We start from the raw sequence: 20,637 nt of genomic DNA, 5'->3' as shown, positions 1-20,637 counted from the left end.
AAAAAGCCCAAGCTGTGCCGCTTGACGTTCACGAGCGACGTCAAGATGCAAGTACATGATGCCATCACGTTGCGTCGTTAGCCCCGCTCCCAGCACGGCTTGACCCTAAATTCTGATGTTTTGGAGACCAGCACAGCTCAGCTCTGTATAATACCAAAGCAAACCACCACTACTGTGCTGGCCCTGTGCTGGCTTGGCTCTGATGTGCAGTTGTGAATGGGGTGGTAGTGTAGCAGTCATCGCGCTGCGCTACGAACCTGGAGACCCGAGTACGATTCTCGCTCATGGCCAACACCAGTGATGCTTATCTGAACCGGTCCTCGCCCTCCCCTAAGTCGACTCAACCTCAAATGGTGCAGTGTTTGAACATCACCACTTGGGAGACAAAGGCGGCCAGGGAGTGGTGTGGGCCTCCCATCCCCTTTGTGTGCCGTATCAGCCTTCATAGGTGCTCGTTAACAGCACTTGCCCCAACAGTCTGTTAAGGCTATACAGGGGATCTTTGTCTTTTGGGGAATAAAAAGCCACTTTGTAGCTTGAACAGTAGGTATATTATGATGCATCTATTCATAGACTTAAATTATTGTTTGTACTTGTGATATATGCATTGAATTCTGTGTGTGCATGTGTATAAGATTGAATAATTTTCATTGGTATTTGGTGTTGTATGCAATCTGTTCACGTGATCCCTGCAGCCACTAGAGGTGCTACAAGAGTTTTTTTGTAGAGGTTGACGCTAAAATGGCTGCACAAGACTCGGGGTCATAAACCGATTCGCCCTATCCTGGCCACCTTGCGGCACAGTGCATTTGGGAGGTTCACAAATCGGTCAGGCGCCAAACCCACGCATGCTCGGCTCATTCGCCCGCGTCGCTCTCTGTCCCACTAGGCAAGATGCTCGAGGACTTCTGGGGGCCGTCGAAGAAGCTTCTGGGCGACATGAAGTTCCTGGAAAACCTCAAGGCCTTCGACAAGGACAACATCCCGGCGGCCGCCATGAAACGCATCCGCGAGAAGTTTGTGGACCACCCGGACTTCCAGCCGTCCATCATCAAGAACGTGTCCTCTGCCTGCGAGGGACTCTGCAAGTGGGTGCGGGCGATGGAGGTATACGACCGTGTGGCGAAGGTGAGACAACCGAGACTTTGCATGACAATAATGATGATGTGCACGTTGAAGAAGCTGGCTGGGCGGTGCTGCGGTTAAGCGTTTGACTCTTAGTCAGGAGGGTCTAATTCTGGGTCAAATCAACCCATCATCCTCCCAGAGCCTGAGCCCTATCACAGTCTAGAGCAGCGTTTTTCAACCAGTGGGGTGGGGAACAGACTGTGGCATGGATACCATGCAGGAGATATTTTTTAATATTCACAAGGAACGTCAGCGTCATGTTGCAGTGTCAAAACACACTTCTTATGCACAATATCAAACGATTGCCTGACTCAAAACACACTAAATGGGACAAATGCCAAGCCGGCACCAGCAGCGGATAGAGTGACGATGACGGCGACTTTCTCACCGACGCGCGCAGGTGGTGGCGCCCAAGAAGCAGCGGTTGCGCGAGGCCGAGTCGGAGCTGAGCGTGCAGATGACCAAGCTGAACGGCAAGCGTGCCGAGCTCAAGGCGGTGCAGGACAAGCTGCAGGCCCTCAACGACACGTTCGACGCCATGAACCACAAGAAGGGCGAGCTGGAGGCCAACATCAAGCTGTGCTCGTGCAAGCTGGAGCGCGCCGAGAAGCTCATCGGCGGCCTGGGTGGCGAGAAGGATCGCTGGACGGAGGCGGCGCGCCTCCTAGGCGAGCGCTACACGAGCCTCACAGGCGACGTGCTCCTCTCGGCCGGCACCGTCGCATACCTCGGCGCCTTCGCTGTCGACTTCCGCCTCGAGTGCCGGCGGGAGTGGCAGGCGCTGTGCGCCCGCCGGCAGGTGCCCTGCTCGGAGGAGTTCTCGCTGAGCGGCACGCTGGGCGACCCGACGACGGTGCGCGCGTGGCAGATCGCGGGGCTGCCCGTCGACTCGTTCTCCATCGACAACGGCATCATCGTGACCAACTCGCGGCGGTGGCCGCTGGCCATCGACCCGCAGGGACAGGCCAACAAGTGGATCAGGAACATGGAGAGGGGCAACAACTTGTCGGTCATCAAGCCGTCGGATGCCGCGTACGCGCGCGTCCTGGAGAACGCGGTGCAGTTCGGCACGCCCGTGCTCCTGGAGAACGTGGGCGAGGAGCTGGACCCCGTCCTGGAGCCCATCCTGCTCAAGCAGACGTTCAAGCAGCAGGGCGTCGAGTACATCAGGCTCGGCGAGAGCGTCGTCGAGTACTCGCGCGACTTCCGATTCTACATCACAACGTGCCTGCGCAACCCGCACTACCTGCCCGAGGTGGCCGTCAAGGTGTGCCTCCTCAACTTCGTCATCACGCCCATGGGGCTGGAAGATCAGCTGCTCGGGATTGTGGCGGCCAAGGAGAAGCCGGAGTTGGAGGAGAAGAAGAACCAGCTGATTCTGGAGGGCGCCGCCAACAAAAAGCAGCTAAAGGAGATCGAGGACAAGATCCTGGAGGTTTTGTCGAGCTCGCGGGGAAATATTTTGGAGGATGAGACGGCCATCGAAATCCTGTCGTCCTCCAAGCTGCTGTCAGAGGAGATTTCGGAGAAGCAGACCATCGCCACGGCCACCGAGAAGGAAATCGACGACACGCGGATGGGCTACAGGCCAGTCGCCGAGCACTCTTCTATAATCTTCTTTTGCATCTCGGACATGGCCAACATCGAGCCGATGTACCAGTACTCCCTCACCTGGTACATCAACCTCTACGTGACCTCGATCTCGCACAGCAAGCAGTCGGAGGACCTGCAGGAGCGCATCGCGAACATCGTGGAGCACTTCACCGCGAGCATCTACAACAACGTGTGCCGCTCGCTCTTCGAGAAGGACAAGCTGCTCTTCTCGCTGCTGCTCACCATCGGCCTCCTCAAGGGCCGCGGCGAGGTGGACGAAGACACGTGGCGGTTCCTGTTGACGGGCGGCGTCGCGCTGGAGAACCCGCACCCGAACCCCGCGCCCGAGTGGCTCTCGGACAAGTCGTGGTCGGAGGTGGTGCGCGCCTCGTCGCTCGCGAACCTGCGCGGCCTGATGGATGACGTGAAGGCCAACGCGAGCCGCTGGAAGAGGCTGTATGACTCGGCGAGCCCGCACGAGGAGGAGCTGCCCGAGGGCTGGGGCCTCCTGGCGGGGCTCGACCGCATGGCCGTGCTGCGCTGCTTCCGTCCCGACAAGATCGTCCCCGCGGCCCAGGACTTCATCGTCAGGAGCATGGGCCGTACATTCGTCGAGCCGCCCACCTTCGACCTCGCGGGCAGCTTCAGCGACTCGGGCTGCTGCGCCCCGCTGATATTCGTGCTCTCGCCCGGAGCCGACCCCATGGCGGGTGAGCACGTTTTATCTTCCCCCTTTACAACGCGGCGCAAAATCGATGTCGGTGAATGCGGCCTCAAGGGAAGAGAGAGTTCATAAATTAATTCGATGATCTTGGTAGCCCACTGTTGAGACGCGCCTTCCCTTTTGCAAGAGATATCTTATTTTATATATATATTTTTTAATACGATAAACTTTCGCAACAGGAACATACAGCAATTTTAAAAAGGTATTGACTCTTTTGGCCATTACTGTTAGATCAATAATGTAGGTTTTTTTTGTTAAAGCGGTTAGTTTTAACATAGCATCCCTTCAAAGGGACAAATACCTGAAACCATATGCGGTGTATAGATCTGCAAGAAATGCAGGGGGTTACAACGGGTTGCTAAATCACCATTTTCTGAAAATGTATGCGTTCCCAAGCGTGCAGTAATTTAAACCACTTTATTATTCACACCAAATGAGATTTTCACTTCTGTCAACGTTAGAACAGTGAAAAAAAGGTGTGACCTTTAGCGGCGAGGACAACTCAGAACGGTTTGTTCCCGTTGTGGTGTATTACACAGACCCATAATTCGCATCCATCAAATCAAGAGACATTTCCGTAACATAGCATCTGCCCCATTATTCTAGTCAAATTAAGCCTGCAAAGTTAGTGATTTAGATTCTTGACTCACCCATCCTGCTTCCAGGGTCGATCAAATATATACCACTTTGTGGAGAAATATAACAGTGGTTGTCCTATGGATGGACTCGCCCCTGCCATAAGAACATGAACATTTTCACCACTGCCTAAGGGCTGTTATCAGGAGATGAGCACCGCCTCAGTGCTCATTTGAGCAAGAAAACATTTTTACTTGTTTGACGAAGAGCAGAATAATTTACCAATGTAAGTCATTTGTGCTCAGACCACCGTCACATTCTCAGGTACACTTATGGTTGCACGTGTCATTCTCTTCCATACGCTACCGCATGGTTGCAAAAGAACACATCTCTGCATTGTCTATGATGAGGAGATAATGCTTCTTCTGTCACTACACGTGATAGGAAAATGATCCATCATAATAAGCTAATGAAAGCAACGACCACAACCGGCACTCTTTAGTGGCACATTCAGGTTAGGCTTGGCCATGTCCAGCAAATAGCGGATGCCAATTCTCAAAAGAGGGTCAGGTCTTGATCAGTTGTAAAGTTAATTTTGCCTTTTCCAGGAAATTGACAAATGTGTTTCTAAGGCTGCATAGCTACAATTTGCAATGTTCCCATTACAGCACTACATTAGCTGTGACTCATTTTCTATTTTTGTGAGATCTGAAATGGCTTAATTTCTCGTGAGACGTGTCCAGTGCTGTTTCTATATGGGTCTCATTCCATGTTTTCCATGTACGTGTCACTTGATGCCCTGGAAACCCTTGAAAATGACATTCCATCTCGGCCAATTATCCAGGTAAAAGGCCATACAAGCCAAACTATTAACCATGTATTAAACCACTGCAGCCTGCGCTCCTTCAACGCAGCAATACCAAGACTGCATGGACTCTATTCTGATGCCGTCTCGTCGCGGCCAGCTGCATTCAGCTTCCAAACACGTTGCCATACACAGGATTAGGATCGATACTTAGAACAGAAAAGTCCTGCTCAATCAGGCAATCACACATTTTGCTTCACTCTACGTAGATTTATAGTGACAATAGATTGATGGATAATTGTCGAATGAGTAATTGAAGGACTAATTTGAATGAATGACCAATTGAACGATTTGATGGCTAGGTTTGCTCAAGTTTGCCGAGGATATGGGCATGGGAGGCAGTAAGACCCAGTGCATCTCGCTGGGCCAAGGTCAAGGCCCGATCGCGGCCCAGATGATGGAGAGTGCCATAAAGGCCGGCACCTGGGTGGTGCTGCAGAACTGTCACCTGGCCACCAGCTGGATGCCCAAGCTGGAGAAGATGTGCGAAGAGGTCATCACACCCGAATCGACACACCCTGATTTCCGGTAAGAGAGGCGTATTGTATGTGTCTACATTGAACTTATTTTGCAACGTACGTAGCCAACTGTGCTATTGGGAGGTGTGGAGGAAGGACAACAAACTAAACACGAAAAGAAGTTATAAAGAAGTGAGTTTTCATTCGAGATTTAAAAGTGCATAGCTTCAGTGGCTTCCTACTATCGGAATGAAAAGCGTTCCAGATAGCCGCAGGAGCGCATCTGAAAGCGCGCGGTGCGGTGACCGTCTTTGTTCGGTGGCTCGCTAAAAGTCGCTGCTAGGATGATCAGAGTTCGTGTGTTTGTTGATTATCCTTGACGGGATCAGCAAGATACTGTAGTTCATTTGTGGAAAGCACTTTGTGTGTAATGAGTGCCACCGTATAATGTATTTGTTTCGTGAGCAGCTCACGGAGGGCACATCGTTCAGCGTGGTGTACAATGATGAAAAGCTTGAGCAAGTGTTTCATGCTGTTTTTCCAGTTATTGTGTGTCTATCTTTTTTTTATAATCCAGCATATTTGTGTAAGTTAGAATTAAGTAGGTGTGTCAAAATATTGGTTCGGTAAAAATGTATTCTTCTGCTTACACACTACGCATCAAGTCGTGCTTATAAGAATTGATTATTGACTAAATGTACATCTTGTGGGTTGATGTCACTTCTGCTATGAAAAGTCATTGAATTCAACAAAGCAGACAGCAACAAACACTAAAATGACAACCCGGAATCATGACAATATATCACATTAGGAGGGGAAAATTGGTTCCAGGCCAAATCACAATGCAGTACATACAGTTATCATCAAAACGCTCTTCATTCAAACAGACTGCATAGAAAAGCCTCTCTAAGCTGGACTCGGCAAGAGAGAGCAAGGTCACCACTACCACAGAGCACGTGGGAGACCAACGCGATTGGTCAACCTGTGCCCTCGGCCAATGTCATTCCACCAAGGGGTCGGCAACCAAAATGACAAGGGCAATTATTTTCCAATCCGGTCAAAATAACTCAATATTTAAAGAGCCGCAATGCATGCGAATACAAGACGGTGGTGAACCTTCATAAATAACATCACGAAGCAGTCCTTAAAGAGCCGCATGCGGCTCTGGAGCTGCAAGTGGCCAACCCCTGTACATTACTATTGTAAAATAAATAAATAAAATTATGTAACAAAAAACTACGTGATTCGTTAAAAAAATATTTCAGCATCACTAAGAACATCTTCTGTCACCTTTGCCACCATGCACCCATTCCAGGAGGAAGTGACATCACAGAAATTGATGTCATGTCACCCTTTCATCTGCTGATGCTCTTCGATGTGGGCGCGAGTCACTCCACCTCTCATTTATTCTCGCCACTTTATTGAAATTCCTGGATTTCATTCCCCGGGGCCTGTTGCTGCCCCCCCTCTGCCCATTCGACACACAGCCTGTGGCTCACCAGCTACCCGTCGGACAAGTTCCCTGTGAGTATCCTGCAGAACGGCGTCAAGATGACCAACGAACCGCCCAAGGGTCTGCGCGCCAACCTCCTGCGCTCGTACCTCAACGACCCCGTGTCGGACGCCACCTTCTTCGCCGCCTGCTCCAAGCCGCACGCCTGGAACAAACTCCTCTTCGGGCTGTGCTTCTTCCACGCGCTGGTGCAGGAGCGCCGCAACTTCGGCCCGCTCGGTGAGGGCTCCTTCTCGTGTGCTGGGCAACTGGTTGCGATCGGCTGCCCCAAAATGACGGGTTTCATCCGTCACTCTCCGATGTGGTTTCGGCCTGTTAACTGCGCGTCGTTCTCCGTTGGATGACGTGTTGACGTTTCGCTCCGTGCATGAAGAGCTTCTTCAGGACCTGCGTGGAGTTTTTTCTCCGGGTCCTCTGGTTTTTCCCTCCACATTTAGTATCGGCGTACGTTTGTAGAGTATTTGGCTACAATGAAAGTCCACTTGATGAGCCACTTCGTTGAGCTATCATTGTGGCCAGATCGCTTATGAAAAAGAGCTATGCAGCTCATTGAGCCTTGTCTGGTAAAATAAATATTGTTCATAGTAATAGTGCTCCTGGAACTGTTCCTCGAAGAAGCTCCCAGCACGTGGGGCGAAACTACAACATCGGAGAGCTATACAGCACAAGTGCAAAACCTATGCAGTGGGTTTCTCGTGTTTAAATGAAAGTTGGGTGCCCGTTTTTGGGGGTAGTTGGAGGGAACTCAGCAATGAGTTGGTGGAAGAAGCTGATGGTCTCAGCCTGGTCACTAGCAGGTTACCTATTGATTGAATTCCCACTCTGAGACTCGGTTTGATAAACAAACTTTGCTTGGTCCTTCGCCGTCATGAAATGTCGTACCCTCTCATTCCCCGTCGTTTCCCTGGCCTGGCCCCACTTCCCACTCCCCTTCTACAAGAATGTGGGGTTCTCATTTTTAGTAAAGTGTCTTGAGATGAATGGCACTTAGACCCTATATAAATGCAATGTATTGTTATTTTTATTATGGGTATGAAACGCGCCTTTATTTATTTATTATTGAATCAAATAGGTTTGAGATGTGTCCATTCTCTCCTCGTATGCATGGGTATTTTTTAGGAATTTCGATTCTCCCCACCACAAATACACTGAAGTATGAAGCGAAATATATCACGAATGGTCCGACTGAAAAACAAAGTTGTTCAGATGCAACAATGAGGATTTTTTTGTCTGATCAAAATGCATTTTTTATTTGATACAGAATTTTGATCACGTAAACATGAATATTCTACAAAACTGAACTATATATCTGCACCGTAATTTAATCAGACCACGGGCTTCGAGAGCTCTGAGAGACACATGGTTTGATACAGCTTACATTCAAGAATAATATGCAAGTGTATAAATAATTGGCAGTGAGCAGCCCTTTGAGGTTGAGTTTGTGGAGTTAGCTTAGTGTGTCCCGCGCGTGTGTTTTTGTTTTTACACGTATTGTAGCAACATCCTTGCGAAATCAGATTGTAGAGGCCGAGTGTATTGATATTGTAATATAATGATCCACGTCAATCAAGGGGCTCTGCGTAGCGAAGCTGTGGTGTGTTTGTCTCCATATACCTTGAAGGAAGCACTCGTTTTCCTCTTAAATGGCTCTCAACAGAAATGGATTTGTGTTTAGTTGAATGAAAATTACCATCTGTTTGTTTCGTCAAACATTTTTCCCTTGCACACTTGAAATTGCTTGTGCAATGGGGCATGAAGCTCAGGAACCATTTCTACGATGGGGTTATGAAAGGGACCTCGGAGATGAGAATAACAACCGTCAAGATGTCTATGTCATCTAATCCATTTGTCTTATGTGTCCAATTCACAACCGGAGGGGTCTGAGTTCAAATCCCCATTGATAAGTGACTCAGCCTAATCTATCGATTAGCCAGAAGCCTCCCGGGGTCGAGGCTTGCAGGCTCGATTCGATCTCCCACCAGGCAAATTAATCCCTCCCGCCACTGTTGGTCCAGGAGTATAGATGGATGCTCAACAGGGAGTCTATCGGCAGGTGGCGTGTGGTGGGGTAAAGTGTGGGTACTTCCACTTCTTACAAGACGTTTGGACAAAATATCTTCCAGAGGTAGTTTCCCTTGAGCTCCCTCTAGTGGAGGGCCTTCCATCAGCAGTGTCGTGAGGAAGTAATTGCAGGGCTGCACCTGTACCTCTATTACTAGGGCTGAGGTGCAAATGGTTTGTGTTTAGTCTGTTGTCCTTCCCCCTGTACCTCCAATTAACACGGTTAGCTACTTACAGTGCAAAATAAGTTCAACATACATGCACACATACATGCGTTGTGCTGGCTCTATTTGCAGGGTGGAATATCCCGTACGAGTTCAATGAATCTGACCTCCGGATCAGCATGAGACAGATCCAGATGTTTTTGAACGAATACGAAGAGGTCCCCCTGGAAGCCCTCACGTACCTCACAGGTAACGGTCTCGTACAAGCGATGTGGAACATTGTGAGCCATGCGCAATCCACCGTCTTGGATGAATGCCTCCCCAATTCATCATCATCAGCTCTCACGATCCTGCAATTCGGTTAGCGCCTGCACACAGAGCTGTTTTTATTGCTCCGTCTCCTCGCTCAAATGCCCTGTCACGTGTACCTTCCCGTTGCTGTCACAACAATGTGCATATGCAGGCCCTGGATCATCCACAATTGAGACAGTGTTTCAGTGGCCATCATTTCTTCTTGAAATGTTTTTCTTATCTCTGTGGTGGCGTGGATATTTTCTTCGGGTCCTCCAGTTTTTCCCTCCACATTTAGAATCAACACGAGTTTAGAGTATTTGGCTGCTGTAAATTTACACGTGATAAGCCACCTAATTGGGCTATCAATTGTGACCAGGTCACTTCTGAAAAAGAGCTATATCGCTCAGTGGGCCAAATCTGGTAAAATAAAAATAGGTTCTTTTATAGTTTAGTTTTTTGCATTTTGTGATTTTTATTCTTCAGAACGCTATTTAATGGTCTAATTTTCATCCTAGCTTTTTTATATCTATAAAATGTTCATTGAAATTTATTTGCTATTTCTTCTGTTTGGTTTGGCGATAAAATAAGAAAACGATGTTTCATTGTGGAGTGGTGCATCAATCACGTGTGCTTATGATGAGTTGCTTGTGTTCACAATGTGGCAGAATGTGGCACAAACCATCAGTATCCACCGTGGGCAGTGTGCACCATGGGCAGTGTGCACCATGGGTAAAATATCTACTGTGAGCAGAACGTTTAGCGTATACAATAGAACTATTCCCATGTATTCTCATATTTCGTGGATGTGTCAAATCACATGGGTTTATTTTCATTCCAAAGCGATTATCTCCATCAAACACAATATGGTGCCCATTTAATATGTTCTCATAAAAGAAAAAATGCGACCGTAGTGACCTTGCTATCATACGAATTTGTAATATAGAGATGAAATTCTTCTGGAAAATAATTGTTAGCATTTGCCACCACGGGTGGTACTCATAAGCACTTTGGTTGTATCCTCCACATAAACGCGACAGTGAATTGGCCTAACATCCCCAGCAGGTCGTGCCTGACAATGGTTTTTGAGACTCATTGATGATGCTTCCACAAGGAGAAAGATTTAAATTCATGTTGATACTGAGAATGCTCCGCTTTTAGCTTCCCAATGTTTTTAAAATACATAAACACACCAACTCATGCCACACAGTGTCACAGATAAACTCACCGGAGATGGTGAAATCTGCAGTATTGGAATGTTCATGGACTGTGCTGCTCTCTTTGATGGTTCGTGGTGTTGTGAATGAACAGCAAAGACATGTGTGAAAGTGGACCTCACATATTCCTGTTAAAGTGACTGTTTACTTATTCTCCCGTGCGCTAAAACCACATTTACAATTCACACACTCCCCCACGTACACAGGTCCATTATAACCAACGGATTATTAAACGTTAAATCCACGTATCAACAGTATCTCCAAATTGAGTTTACAAAACAAGCTTGTGATATGATGATTAGCTCCCCCACCCAGTGATATAATAATGTCATGCTTCAGGATTGCGATTTGATTCAAGAATATATTATTATTAAGTTCTCTTGTTTTTGCTGGCTCATTTGCCCCGTCTCATTTGCTCAGTTGTATTCGCTGCATACGTTTAAATGTTACATTCACGTATTTCAAATGAGCATCACATATACATTATTATGAATACACATATAATGTAATGATCGATGTGAATAAATTAATGTATGCATTGTCACACACCCAGCACGAACCGTAATTGACAATGGGTGAGGTCTAATCTAGGCTTTTTTTAACATATAAACTATATATTTTTTGTGACAGTAAAATGTTTATAAAATCATAAACTAATGATCAGCATTTTAATTCAGTAATTTCGTTTATCCATGGCAGTTACGCTTTTGAAAATGTTGACAACGACCCCATAATAACGCATGTGACGGTGTGAACCAGACTTGTTGTCCAAGCTGTGATCGGAGGCCAGGTGAATTTCCCTTCATTGTTTTACCCAGGGGAGTGCAACTACGGTGGTCGAGTAACAGATGACAAGGACAGACGGCTTCTCCTGTCTCTGCTCGCAAACTTCTACAACCAGAGTTTGCTGCAGAAAGACAAATACCCTCTCTCTCCCATTGAGGCCTACTTCGTGCCACTGCACGGTGAATACCAGGTATCGATCAAGCTTCATTTCTTTGAAGTTGCCTTTCTTTTACTCACAGCAGCGGCTTTTGGATAACCAACGAGCAAAAACAGCCACTGCATGACGTGCACCTCTGCGGTCATCTGGATTGCTCTTCCTTACAAAATGAGGAAGCCGCTGGAACACTGCACTTTTAAATCTAAATTGCAAGCAATTATCTTTAGAACTCCTTTTTGTGTTTAGTTTGTTGTCCATCCCTTGCACCTCCAATTAGCACGGTTGGATACGTTCTGTGCAAAAGAAGTTCAACACACCTACTTTCTTAAACCAAGAGTCCAATAAATACATTGTTATTTTCCTATCAAACTTTAGAACAATGCAATTAAAATAATACTTTGGCTTAACAGACATATTTAAAGTTATTATTTAAAATTTTGAAGCTGCAATAAACACATTTACAAACGTGCATGCTTATTAACGAACCGCACCATGTTTAGTGTTTAAACATGTGTTCATCATCATCAACAGCCCTGGTTAATCCACTGCTGGATAAAAGCCTTCGCAAACCACCAACACCACCTCTCAACCCTGCGATGTAATAACCCAACCACAGCATCGGCACATGACCTGGTGTCATCGTGACATCTCCTCAGAGAATGTGCTCTCAAAAGCATTCCATTCATTGTGGTGCATCACAAAGGATACTCACTAAATATAATAATAATGATTCACATGAGGAGTAGTTGGTGGAGTGGTTCGCACATAGTGCTGTTATGCAACTGGTGATCGGAATTCGATTCCATGCCATGGCTAATATAGGTGATAAGTGGGGGACCTTCATTCAGCAGGAGGAGACCATGGCTGCTTAATAATGCCGAATTGGTTATTATTAAAATCATAACGTCTTTATCTGTTCGTGACTCCTTGACGAAGCAGTTTCTGGAAGTTCAGCGGAGATAAACTCAGCAATGTATCAACATTTAAAATTTAGTTTTGAGTATTGCTTTTTTTTATTAATGGCATTAAGAAATGGACAAACAGTCCACATGCTCCGATGAGCACTGAGGTTTTGCTCATATCAGGTGGTGTCCTGATCCACCATCATTTTCATCATCAAGTGTTTCGTCTGTAGACAGGTCTGATGTGTGATTCTCTTTTATTCGTTTTTGACATGTGCCATTTTGAGGAGAAGTTTTTCCCCTTGCCTTCCTCAATGGATGTTTAACATCGTTTCCAGGATGATGGGGACTGCTGTTTGTCTCGCTGCAACCCATTAATCTGAACAATTTAGGTGACCTTGGTCACCCTATTCTGTAAGTGTCCTGAACCAGTGGTGAAAATTGCATATTGTCATGGCAGAACTTGAGTCTCTCCATGAAGACAACCACTGTTGGAATTTTTACAAAGTGATACTTATTTTTCATTTCCTATGAGATAATGGACTGAGTGAACCCTCTATTGGCATTAGAGCTGTCTACTGTGGGATCATGAGTGGGACAGTCTATCAACAGCAGCACTCTGCAGAATGATAATCACAATAATGAGCAGCTTGACGCTGTAATGATTATAGGTACCACAATAAGCCGGGGAAGAGAGCGAATTGCGTACATAACTAATTTAAACAATTGGATGCAAATGGGAGGAGTATCCAATGCAAAGTTCTTGAGTAATATTGCAGACAGGGCTAAATGGAAGTAAGGTCATGATCGCCAATGTGTTTTGGAAAGGACACGGCGCATGGAGAGAGAGAGCGAGAAGTGGTCATTGTCATGTAGCACTGAAGTCTGGCTCCTGATGAGTTTCTAAAACAGTTAATAGTAACAGTTCACACCATTCTTGTAGCGCAAGGCTATCACGAAGTTGCCACGTTTCACAGATGGATGTTGTTATGTCGGGAGTCATGTTGCCCCATCATTTCCACCCGATCAAGTAAGTTGGAGGTCATTTCTCAATCTCGGCAAATTTGGACCACGGCGCCAGCACACGTGGCCAACTCTCCTTGAACGTGCACCGCGGAGCGGACGGCGAGCGGCGGTAATGACCAGAGCAGCCGCTGGGCCCCCGAAACCGCGAACCGCGGCCACTGCAAGCAACCGAACGTGTCAAGCGCTCGGCTACGTCACCGCGTTCACCGCCATCGAGCTGAGCTGGCGTTTGCCCCTTTCCCGCAGACCTACGTCGGGTACATCCGCGGGCTTCCGCTCATCACCCACCCGGAGGTGTTCGGGCTGCACGAGAACGCCGACATCACCAAGGACAACCAAGAGACGAACCAGCTCTTCAATAGCGTGCTGCTCACGCTGCCCAGACAGTCCGGGGGCACTGGCAAGTCCTCACAGGTGAGGCCTGTGGGGGGTGTATTCATCGTGCGCCATACCACGTACCGCACTGTTGTTGACCAGCTTAGTGATAGCACTCAGGCTACCGCCTGTGTTTTTTGCGGTTGTGCCGTGTGGCTCTCCGATGTAAGCAATTGTCTCTCCGTTTGATTGGACTGGAGTTTTTCAGGTTTTGTGCCATTAAGGTTTTATGAATGCACATCTTTACTTCACGTCAGTATCGCAACAGTGGCGTTTGCGCTTCATATCGCAATAAGTACTCAGTTTTGAGAGTGTGTAAAAGGAGCACATGAAAGGTGCAAATTACTAGTTGCACTGAAATCCCGGGTGAAGAGGTCAGTTTGCTTGATAGTAGTAATGTACAAGTCCCATGAACACCTTTGACACCCAGGCTAGATACATGGCCTGTCTTCCCGTCAACGAATAGAGCTTCTGCGATTCGCTGGAAATATCACCTCGCTTGTTTGCTCACCGTCGACCTTAAAATAATCTCGGAAGAATTTGTCTTGGCCAGGCATTTACTCTTACAACTCTTGCTCTAGATGTATACTGTGTGTATGTACGTCAAACTTCTTTCTCACCGTACATAGCCAACCGTGCTCATCGGAGGTGCAGGGGAAACATATACATGGTTGTCAGTTGTACAAGGCGTGTAACTTAGATGACTGCACATGTCAAAGATGTTGGCAAGAACTCCTCTGTGCTGAACTGTAACGCAGGACGTGATAGAGGAGCTGGCGTCAGACATCCTCTCCAAACTTCCCAAGGATTTTGACATGGAGGTGGTGATGGCCAAGTACCCTGTGGTCTACCAGGAGTCCATGAACACCGTGCTGAGACAGGAACTCATTCGTTTCAACAGGTAGGGACAACCGCTTCTCCTCGACGCTTTCTTAACCAACCACAACGATTGCTCTGCCACTTCTGTGTGGCAACTAAACTCATCGGTCACGACGACCGCATGGTTTCTTGCAGCTGTGCTGTACAGCTCAGGTTGTATCACGACATGATGTATCGACGTTTCAATGCACGTGCCGGGAGCTTCTTCAGGAAATGAAGAAGTTCCTAGCACGCGGAGCAAAAGCATCATGCCGAATAGCACGTGCAGTCTGAAAACATATCAGAGAGCGAGTTACTTGAACATACCGGGCAAGGTGGCGTGCGTCTGTAATGAAACATTTCAGCTCGGTGGGGTTGATAGTTTCTGCAGAGATGTAACCATCTCTTGAGTGACATGCAGTTGCAAGGGGAACTGAGTTAGAGGCTGTACAGCAAGTAGGTTGAAGCCCTCAGTGATGCCTTCTTTGATATAAACACTCCTGTCAAGATAGTTTCAACCATGGCATATTTTTTGGATGAATAACATATATACGTGCTAACTAATATGCTGGTGTTCTCTGGAATATAAGATGCCCCCCCCCCCCCAAAAGTTGGGGTGTGCGTTATATTATCTGCTTCGTGTGTATATGTGAGCAGATTTGTGTAACTTTATTGACACCGGGCGCAAGTATCGGGGTACATCTTACTTGCTGGAGCATGTTGTAATGTGGAGTATACAGGAGACGCGGCGACGTACGCACGGCAAATTGTGCTTATGTGCACTGTAGCAGCGTTAAATGCCAGCCTAGCAAGGTGTTACAGCCAGCTGCGGCGCGTGACAGTGTGCCGTAGCTAGCACCTTCTAGAAGTGGCCAGAAACGCACTTTACCCCTCCCTCCGATTTGCACAAGTGGCTATGTACGGTGCCAAAGAAGTCTAGCATACATACTATCTACTGCAGAGATGTCTGCCAACCGAAAATTGGAATCGACATCAATTGGATTGTGAGCTCGGCAGTCTGCTCCAATGTCACCCAGCAGGATGGTCAGCAGTTGTGGTTAGGGCTTAATTTCAGCCTTGTCCATCCGGGTCAGCGACCCGCAGCATATTTCTTTACCACATCCGGTACAACTCTTGTTTTGACTGCGGCTAACTGTTCACAGAGCTTTAAGGCTCATTGTATTCATACAAGTATAAACACATATTTTGATTCTGACATCAGGAAGTCAGTCAGTTTATTTCGGGTAAGGCCCATTGAGTTAAGAAGCTTCAATGGAGGCCGATTAGCATGGTTGGCTAGGTATGGTGCGAAATAAGTTCAACATACATTTATCAACATACATACATTTATAATGATGATTCAAAAGCGAATCATGAAATAATACATTGTTTAAATGCATGCCTCTACGGGTCACCATACTTCAATCGGGATTACCGTTGGTACGGCTATTTTAGTGCACACAATCGACAGGAAGTTCAAGAACAATGGGCTTGCATAATGCGCATGCATAATGTACGTTGATTACCATATAAATAACCCAAACGGCAATGGATACCCATAGTAATTTATATGCATTCATTAATCCTCCCCCCACTTCACGCAAGAAGAGCACACAAGTGATGTCATCACCTCTACCCCTCTATTTATGGAACGAAACAGGATTTCTCCACAAATCTGGCTGTCGCCTGATGAAGCTGGTTGTAATTACTGGCAAAACGTCGTACTCAGATTGTAAATCATGTGGATTTGCTCTCCAACACACCGGTGTGCTGTTCTAGTGACGAATTGGCATGTTCTGTTTACGTGACAAACCTTACTAGTTGGCTGTGTCGAGTGGTGACGGGTTTAACAACACATTTATATATTTACGCGATCTAACCAAAAAAAACATGTATTATGGATGATATTCAGTTTAACACGTAGGCTTTCGCGACCAATATTATTCATAATAAACGTTTTTGTGTTAGATCGCGTTATTTATAAATGTGTCGTAACCCTCCACCACCCGACACGGCCAATCAGCAAAAAAGTGTCACGTTGACAAAAGACAAATAGTTCACTACTTTAGCCCACCGGTGTGTTGAAGAGTGGATGATATTGGTCGCGAAAGCCTACGTGTTAAACATACAGACATTTATCAACATAAATACATACATTTCCGACATTCGCGTTTCATTTTCAGACTGACGACCGTTGTTCGCTCAAGCCTCATTAACGTCCGCAAGGCCATCAAGGGTCTGGTGGTCATGTCTGAGGACCTGGAGGACATCTTCAACTCCATGTTGGTGGGAAAGGTGCCGGGAAAGTGGGCTGCCAAGTCCTACCCTTCGCTCAAGCCGCTGGGCAGCTACGTCACCGACCTGCTCGCACGTCTGCAGTTCTTCCAGGTGCGATCGGTGTACCGTGCGCGCAAATGTAGGTGAAGGTTCCCCACGTTTCGTCTCAGTCAATCGGCAGGTCGCTTGTGGCTTGCAGTTGCTGAACGAACACATTGCAAGGTTGCACTCATTACACACAAAGTGCTTGCCACAAATGAACCACAATACCTCGCTGATCTCGTCAAGGGGCATTAACCATCATCACGCAAACTCCGGTCATCCTCCCAGCAGGTTTTTCCTTACCATCGAACAAAGACTGTCACTGCATCGCGTGCTTTCAGATGTGCTTCTGCGGCCGTCTGGAACGTTCTTCTTCCGATATTAGGAAGCCACTGGAGCTACGCACTTTTAAATCTATGTTGAAAATTAATTTCTTTAGAGCAGCTTTTGTTTGCGGTAGTTTCTTGTCCTTGCCCCACACCTCTTATTAGCACGGGTTGGCTGCATACGGTGCAAACAAGTTCAACATCTATATATATAAAATCGTTCATGTCTGTCTGTCTGTGTGTGTGTGTGTGGACTTTGGCCCATACGCACTTTCATTGGACGGCGGTTGCCCCTGGCAACGGCTAGCCACGCCTTCGCCGCTTTCATTGGACCTGGCAACGGCTAGCCACGCCTTCGCCAAGGGCTGCAGTTTCATTGGACGGCGGTTGCCCCTGCCAACGGCTAGCCACGCCTTCGCCACTTTCATAAGCTCCGTATTTAATTAAATAATAGCCATTACACAGTATTGTTGGAGCGCTAGGGGGGGGGGGAAGGAACGCCACCCGTACCCTGCCTTTTCCAAGCCGACAATTTTAGGCGAGGCCGCAGGCTTTGCACGCTACTAGGCCTCGACACCCACCACGCCACTCTGAGGTAAATTCATCAAAGTTTTTCCTACTCTTCACTACACCCCCACCACAATGTGTGCTATTAATATTACTTTTAAACCCAACGCGCCAACAATCGATTACTTTAATGTTCACTGTACAAATACTCATTAAGCTGGGTGAGCGTACTGCCAGTCTATCATGTACACTGTAGCCTGCTTATTAAGCTCGGTGAGCGTACTGCCACTCTATCATGTACACTCTAGCCTGCTTATGAAGCTGAGTGCATGTACTGGCAGTCTATAATGTGGACTCTTGCCTGGTTATTATAATCGATTCTTTATATGTTCTTTGTACAAACAGTCATTAAGCTGCTTGAGCGACCCCAGTTCGATTCCAACTCACGCCCACCACCGCTGACGATTATTTGAAACGGACCTGGCCCTCCCCTAGGTCCACTCAGCCTCAAAAGCGTAACTGCTGTCGTGTGTGAACATCGTCACTGGGGAGACAAAGGCGGCGGGGCATCGTGGATCCAAGTCCCGGGCAAAGCCGGGTCATGTGTATGTGTGTTTGTGTTTATGTGTATGTCTGTGTGTCTCTATGTATGTGTGTATGTATGTGTATGTATGTGTTTGTGTGTATGTGTGTGTGTATGTATGTGGGTTTTTTTTTATGTCTTTATGTGTATGTCTGCGTGTCTCTATGTATGTGTGTATGTACGTGTGTGCATGTGTTTGTGTGTATGTATGTGTGTGTCTATGTGTGTGTCTATGTATGTGTGTGTATGTGTTTCTGTGTATGTATGTGTGTGTATGTATGTGTGTTACGTGTCTGTCTGTGTGTCTGCATGTATGTGTGTGTGTATTGTGTATGTGTTTGTGTGCATGTATGTGTGTGTTTGTGTGTATGTGTATGTCTGTGTGTTTGTATGTGTGTGTATGTGTTTGTGTGTATGTGTGTGTATGTATGTGTGTGTATGTGTTTGTATGTGTTTGTGTGTTTACGCTCGCATTACACAAATGTGTTGCTGGTCTAAGGCGTTCCTCGCACAGCATTGCCGCTTTATTATTTCAGTCGTTTACTGCCTTACGCACCCTGAAAGTCGTGTGTGTCTGCAGCAAGCGCGTGTATGTGTACCTATGGACGCGCGCGCGTGTGTTGTGTAGGGGGAACGGTAGTGTAGTGCTTAGCGTGCTGTCTGTGTCTGTGTGTGTGTCTGTGTGTGTGCGTGTGTGGTGTGTGGGGAGCGGTAGTGTAGTGCTTAGCGTGCTGTCTGTGTGTCTGTGTGTGTGTGTGTCTGTCTGTGTCTGTCTGTGTGTGTCGGCGTGTGTCTGAGTGTGTGTCTGTGCGTGTGTGGTGTGTGAGGAGCGGTGGGTGTAGTGCTTAACGCTACGCTGCGCTACCAACCCGGCGAACCGAGTTCGATTCCCGCTCACGGCCACCACCGGTGATGATTATTTGAACCTCCCCTAGGTCGACTCAGCCTCAAACGAGTAACTGGTGTGGCGTATTAACATCGGCACTTGGGAGACAAAGGCGGCCGGGCGTGGTGGATCCAAGTCCCGGGCGAAGCCGGGTAGTACAGCTAGTACATAGATACAAATACTCTATCGAAGGGCTGTCTATAGCTCCCTCTCGTGGTGGCCCTCGTAACAATAAGTCCGATTTGTAACGCACGCAAGGTAGTGTGCAATGAGACGCTCACACAAGTAAGAGGGACCTAGGGAAGGCTATATCTTTACTACCTATGCAGTTTAGTAACGTACCATTGGCAAGCACCTACTAACGCTAACATAGTATCTACATACGAAGGTATGGTGTAGTAGCGCCACCCTTCACACACCACACCTGTTTTTCTGGAAGGTTGAGTCAACCTAGGTGAGATTCAGGGCTCCCTACCACTAGCCACCCTTTAAAGCCCAGGCTCAAGACCTTCCTCGTTTTCCTCTGCTATGATTGAATGCCACTCTCTCTATAAACTACATATGCGCCACTGTTTCTGCCCAGCGTGTTGAGATGCCCTCACATTTTAGATGCTGCACAAGTCCAAACTGTATCATACTGAGCTAACTACCTAACCACAGCTTCCCAAATGTGTACATTTGGACGCATACCCATGTGTGCGCACACAAAGAAAAAGATTCCCCTTATAGCTGTACAGACTGTGGGTGCAAGTGCTGTCAGTGAGCACCTACGTATGTATGTATGTTTAACTTATTTTACACCGCACATAGCCAACCATGCTATTCAGAGGTGCGAACCTATGAAAGCCAGCACGGCACACGAAGGGGTGGTGTGACCAGAACCACGCCCGGCCACCTTTTTCTCTCCACTGTTGACGATTCCACACACTGTACCAGGAACCCTTTTAACGTTGAGTCTCGCTACGGTAGGCTCCGGACAGATTAAGCTATTCGCAACTGATGTTGGTTGTGAGCGAAAATCGAAATCGGCTCATGGGGGTTCACAGTGCAGCGTGCTAATCGCTGCACCACAGCTTCCCACGCACAAGTATACACAAAATAATTGTATTTTTCAATCTTCTCAGCAAGCACCTGTGCCTGACCCACCACATCAGAATCTTTGTCAGAATCATAATCATTATTTATACTGAAAGAGTACGAGAGGGAGCTATAGACAGCCTTTCGGATAACGAGGCTGGCATCAGAGGCCTTTGTGTCTCCAGCATACGTGTGGTGACTTGAGTCAGCCCGAACACACGAATACAAACAGAGTGAGGTCATAA

At 47.3% G+C, this 20,637-nt stretch overlaps 1 protein-coding gene across 1 annotated transcript in view; it reads left to right on the top strand.

The window, feature by feature from the left end:
* The window catches only part of DNAH3 (dynein axonemal heavy chain 3), a 122,131-nt gene that overhangs the window by 90,814 nt on the left and 10,680 nt on the right, over positions 1–20,637 (top strand). The window contains exons 54-62 of the mRNA XM_061556151.1: positions 890–1,128; positions 1,529–3,431; positions 5,189–5,414; positions 6,832–7,076; positions 9,215–9,331; positions 11,409–11,566; positions 13,708–13,875; positions 14,595–14,737; positions 16,878–17,082. Of these exons, the coding sequence (XP_061412135.1) occupies positions 890–1,128; positions 1,529–3,431; positions 5,189–5,414; positions 6,832–7,076; positions 9,215–9,331; positions 11,409–11,566; positions 13,708–13,875; positions 14,595–14,737; positions 16,878–17,082 (3,404 nt within the window). The remainder of the gene's footprint in view (positions 1–889; positions 1,129–1,528; positions 3,432–5,188; positions 5,415–6,831; positions 7,077–9,214; positions 9,332–11,408; positions 11,567–13,707; positions 13,876–14,594; positions 14,738–16,877; positions 17,083–20,637) is intronic.

The sequence above is a fragment of the Lethenteron reissneri genome, chromosome 3 (genome assembly GCF_015708825.2).
Source record: "Lethenteron reissneri isolate LAM-NWPU_2019-01 chromosome 3, ASM1570882v1, whole genome shotgun sequence".
Lineage (NCBI taxonomy): Eukaryota > Metazoa > Chordata > Hyperoartia > Petromyzontiformes > Petromyzontidae > Lethenteron > Lethenteron reissneri.
The sequence above is the reverse complement of the archived record's forward strand: the minus strand, read 5'-3'. Positions and strand labels throughout refer to the sequence as shown.